This window comes from Brassica oleracea, chromosome C3, assembly GCF_000695525.1.
Source record: "Brassica oleracea var. oleracea cultivar TO1000 chromosome C3, BOL, whole genome shotgun sequence".
In the NCBI taxonomy this organism is placed as follows: domain Eukaryota; kingdom Viridiplantae; phylum Streptophyta; class Magnoliopsida; order Brassicales; family Brassicaceae; genus Brassica; species Brassica oleracea.
Window position 1 is genome coordinate 31,670,120 of NC_027750.1, and position 5,322 is coordinate 31,675,441.

Here is a 5,322-nt window from a genome sequence, read left to right on the forward strand (position 1 = left end):
CCGGGTTCGAGCCATGAGCTTGATATTTTTTCACTTTTTTAAAGGTGGAGCCCATAAAATGCTGACGTGGCGCGCTGAGAATCCTTGAAACTGGCTCATTATAATGTTGATTTTCCATCTGATTCTTTGGTGAAAAGTTCTAAGATTTATTGATAATTCTCTTGGAACTTAGAGAAATTCACTGAAGAGAATCATTTGCATGAGAAATCTAGAGAGAAAACACCTTGTGAGCGTTTTTTTACTTCTAACTTGTTTATTTAGTAATCGCAAGAACAAGATGTTCGGTTAAAAGGAGAAGTAGACAGAAGAAGATCCCACAGAATTACAGATTTAATTCTTCTACAAAAGCCTTGTTTGGAAAAAAAAAAGTAAAAGTTTTTAAGAAAAGAAAACACATTGGCTTTTTACAAGTTTGATTATGTGCAGGAAAAGACACAACCAACCAGACTACTGAATATGCCTGTTATGAGAAGCATAGAACAGTCTAAGCCGTCAAGAGATGAAGAAACTCATGACTATAGCCGTGATGAGAAAAGTAGTTCTCAGCGATGTAGAAAAATTGATGATCGGTTCAGTAGACAACAACTACTATGCAGACTTGGAGAAAGAGTGGCGACAAGAATTTAATTTTGTAGAGAAGAACCATCAAAAGAGCACAGCCACGTGTCTATCCTTAGTAGCTGATTTAATGAACCATGAGCCAAGTAGTTCAAAGGATACATCGGCTAGTCAAGAGCCTAAAACAAAACTGCTTTTACCCCTCAGCCAAGAAACTAGAGGTAAAATCAAAACTTCTACCTTAAAAAGTATGTTAATGAATCTCTTATGTGTCAAGACAGAAAGCAAGATACAAATGACGTGGCCATGGTTCTTAAGAACAACAATGTGGAAAAGATAATCTTCACTCTTTAATTACCATCTTCCGATTAAACGCCCCTAGTCAAAGGAGATTTGTTGGTGACCGGACGAGTTTTGAATGTTCAATCCAAAAAGTACGTAATGAATAAAGTGAGAACTTGTTCCGCACTAGATATTTGGTTCATAACAGGTGGCCTAGTTGGCTAAGAGGCATCACGACCATATAAGCTTCAATGGTTGACACAATGGAAAATTTCTTTTATTTATTTGTCAACTAGGTGTCGCCTTTCAAAACCTAAAAATACATCCCAGTCAGTTTAGTTTTGTTTCTTGTCAATTATCCTTTAAGAAATGGGAAGAGATACCCAAGTAAACCAGACCCCACCATCTCTCTCAATGGGACATGGGGTAAGTTTCTAAAGCGAAGCCTCAAGTTTCTGTCTCCACTATCTTCTTTTTTTTTCTTTTCTAAACTTTTTTTTTTGAGAAAAATTAAAACAGAATAATACTCATGATAAACACAAGCACTACGACTACTAGGCGATAACAAATTAAAAAGGAATTTTCCCAATTGGCCACTTGCACTTTTTACCCAATAAATACCCTCTTCTCCTTCTTCAAGAAACTCATTGCTCTCTCCAAATACCAAAACTGATACTACAGAACAAAGCAAGGAGATGCTGAAGATGTTATCTGTGTTACGACGAAACCTCCAAAGTCTTCGAAAAAGCCCGCGTGTTGCTGACGAAAGTGCGTTGCCTTCAACGACCGTTAACGGAGACAGGAGAGCAAACGGCGTGATGATGAAGTTTCCGTTAAAGATCATGTCATGCTTTGCAGTTCCACGTGGTAGCAGGGCTGATGGTGTGTGGGTGTCGGGAGATTACGGAAAGGTCTCGGAGGTTAACCATCTCATGGTTTGTGATGGCATGAGATACGCTCTCTTGATGTAATTATCCACTTTTTGTCTCTATACTCTAGCTAGTAATACATCGATCGATCGTTCTTCAGTACCCATTTGGTTTGCTTCTTCTTTTGTTGATGGATGGTTTTAGTTACTATTTAGGGAATCTAGGGAGAGATATACAGTGGGTTTTCACCTTTTTTTCTTTTCTTGCGTCCATGAGGCGTTTGTTAATCCAGAAGATTTCATAGGAATATTTAACTTTTCTCTTTAGCAAAAAAAATATTTTAAATTTTCTTTACTCGCCTGCTTTGACATTTAACCCCAATCAGGGACTGAAGGCTGAAACCTTTTTATGTCTAGTGTTATTGGTAAGATAACTATCCACGGTCATGTTTTATTATACAACTTGGACAATTTTGAACTTGATAAAAAAAACTATTAAAATGTGACAGATCGATGTGTTAGATGAATTATGTGCACATATTATTTATTGGTCAAAGGTCATCCAACGACAAAATGGTAATATGATTTATTTGTCATATAAATTTTTTTAGGTCAACATGTTAAGATTTAGGGTAATTCTCTCAAATACCATTTTTAAATGTTTTAACACAAAATAACACTCAAAAAAAAAATGACCTTTGATTTTGAAATACAAAATAACACTCAAAATGTAAAAAAAAAAAAAAAACCAAAATAGCCCTTTTTATTTTGAAATTTTTAATTTTTATTTTTTTTAAATTTGAAACCATATCCCAAAACCGCACCTTTTAACTCTAAAACCTAAGTCTAGATTAGTTAATCATACGGTAATAAAACTTATTTTGGTCATTTTCTTTGAAGTCTATTTTCGTCATTTTTTTTTAAGTCTATTTTCGTGAAAATAAACTAAAAATAACTATTTTATGGGATTTTTCTAAGAGATTTATTACAATTTAATTTAAAGAAAAGATATAGTAAACTAAAGCGGAAAAAAATGAAAAGCATCTAAAAATCACAATGAAAATTAAACGCAACAAATGGCTATGAAAATTGAAAAGTTAAAGACGACTTAACACAAACGAGTGGAAAAATCAATCTTTAAAAACGTCGACCGCTACATGAGTTGCCAAGGAGAGTTTCTCTTAGATGCTTTGAGTTACAGATTTGTTAATTACCCAAAATCTCATCCGCTCCTACAGCTTCATTCAAGTTCTAACGCTACTAATCTGCCAAATAACTCCCTTTGAAACCAAGATGATAATGCCAACAGAAAGAATAACTTGGCTTGGTCGAACCCTGAGATCCTGGATAATTTATCATACAAAATATTAGATAACAAAGAAAAGTGTTACAGTCATGTACTTTTAGTTATGGCTTACTAAAAAAATCTGGTCAACATGCATTATACGGCTTTAGTTTCGAGTAATGGCAAATCAATGGTATTAGTTCAAACCATTATCCCAATACAGTATTATATACTTTAGCAAAATAGAGCTTATACGTTAAATCACTTTGCATTAACCTCAACATTACTATGACGTTAAATCACTTTGACTACTAGAGCTTAATATGATATAAATATAATCGAGTTGGTATAGTCTGATCCACCAAAGTTTGTCGTCTAGTCATTTGTGTTACTAACGCTGTTGTATTATAATAGAGTACTAGGTGGATACCCGCCCAAGGAGCGGGGTAAAATTGTCTTCGAAATAATTTTATTTACATACATTTTTGTTTATACATTGGACATCATATATAGAATGTCCTATATATGTTATGTTTAACTAAGCATAGAGTAGGTTTAGGAATACTTGTATAGAGTAATATTTTAGTATTAAACTGTTGGACTATAAGAAAAGAAGAACCACGACTTGGTAGCAGTAGTAACTATAAACTTCAAAAAGTAGTTCACTTTCTATTCATATGCATCCTTCCATTAGCCCTACGAACCTAGCCAGAGATCAAATATTCTCACTCTTTAGCTCTTCTGTTACTCCATATGGTTACGCTTCATATTAGTAATATGATATACTATTGGCTCGTTACTGTTTGCAAAGAGCTAGCTCGAGTCCTGCAGCGGAATGGTTCCTCTGACTTCCAGTCCATGTTTATAAATAAAATTAATTTTAATTAAGAATGGTAAGATAATCTGCGATCACCAAATGATGGAGGAACTGAGCGTCAAGCTGTAATACATCTTGCATGCAATGTCCCTCCTTTGTTCACCCACTCTCCTCTTGACATTACTTATTATTCTCCACCCACTATATATATATATATATATATATATATATATATCCCTTACATTACTCACCAAATTCAAAACGCATACAATCAGTTACACGATAATGTCTTCTTTCAAAATATTCTTCTTGGGTAATATTAGTGGAGATCCTTATACTTTACATACTAATATTTACACTCAAGGTAAATGTGACAAAGAGCAACAGTTCCATCTCTGGTTTGACCCAACAGCTAATTTTCACACTTACTCAATCTTCTGGAACCCTCAAAGATCATGTAAAAGTCAAAAATATTACCTTTCTTGCTTCACAATTTTGGTAATCGAAAAGGAATGCCTTGCGTGTGAATTCCACACCCCGTGTTCTTCACCTGCAACCAAATCATTAACATTTAGAAACAGCACGAACTATCAAGCTATATATTTTTTTGTTTAGTAGTTATGTTGATTCACATAGACTAACCTGCACACATAGAAGTGATTGTCACTTGGAACCAGATAGATTTCTGGGAAAGGTAATTCTCTCAAGGACTCAGGTTTCATGATCGAAGCTACTACGGAGACGTAGCCTTACTTTTTTTTTTTTTACAGCGTTTCTCATGACGTTAAGAAAAGTTTGCATCAGAAGTTTCTCATCACCACCTATAGCAAAAGTCGGTAAGTCTGCAGACTGCAGATAGAATCAGATTTGTCGCTAGTTTCTTCACCGATGCGATTGGGTTTATCAGAGAGATGACCTACATATTCAAAGCTCACCTAATTATTTTGTGTAAATAACAGACTTAACTGATTAACCTGAGGACATAATTAGTACCTCTTTAGAAACTGAATGGTTCATTTTCCAAGAGCAAGCTCCCATCTTACAATCTCGATAGATCCAAAACATAGCTGATGAGTGCCACAAGACAAATAATCAAATATACACCTCCAATACTTTCCCAAATCGATTCAATATTTTGAACATAGATGGTAAAGCATGGAAGATCTCGATTCTTAGATCGAAAGAAAAAGACTTACCAAGTGACTAACAATCCCGTAAACAGGGATCAAGCTTGCGACGGCAAGAATCAATATCAAAAGGAGCGAGATTTTATTTGCCAGAGGAGAAATCCTAAGATCGTAATATCGTATGAGGAAGGAAACTGTGAGTGGAACCCAGATACGGACCAAATCGAACGGTGACGTGGCCGTCCATCTTCCTCATCTCCGCCGTTAGAGTGATCGTGAGAAAATGCTTTGCCTTTAACTATTTAGAAAAAGTTTTACTACGGAAATCTGGTTATTGTCTTCTCTTACGAACTGGTTATGGTCTTGTCTTATGTCATATTTTGTA

General features: G+C 35.0%; 1 protein-coding gene and 1 long non-coding RNA gene across 3 annotated transcripts; one reads left to right on the top strand and one right to left on the bottom strand.

Moving 5' to 3' along the window:
• The first annotated feature begins 1,426 nt into the window (after positions 1–1,426).
• On the top strand, positions 1,427–2,063 carry LOC106332228. Its single transcript, XM_013770702.1, has one exon. The coding sequence runs from the start codon at positions 1,536–1,538 to the stop codon at positions 1,809–1,811; it is 276 nt and encodes a 91-aa protein (XP_013626156.1). The 5' UTR covers positions 1,427–1,535; the 3' UTR covers positions 1,812–2,063.
• A 599-nt stretch (positions 2,064–2,662) lies between these two features.
• Positions 2,663–5,322, bottom strand: LOC106329253. 2 transcript variants are annotated; one of them, XR_001267766.1, is made up of 6 exons: positions 5,007–5,322; positions 4,804–4,877; positions 4,453–4,726; positions 3,907–4,360; positions 3,723–3,818; positions 2,663–3,051 (listed from the first exon to the last, which is right to left on the bottom strand). It is a non-coding gene; the product is annotated as an uncharacterized LOC106329253 (long non-coding RNA). The 2 variants fall into 2 exon arrangements; XR_001267765.1 differs by lacking the exon at positions 2,663–3,051 and having other exon boundaries at positions 3,058–3,818.

Coding starts and splice junctions, on each gene's coding strand:
- LOC106332228 (XM_013770702.1), top strand. CDS start 1,536: ATGCTGAAGATGTTATCTGTGTTACGACGAAACCTCCAAAGTCTTCGA.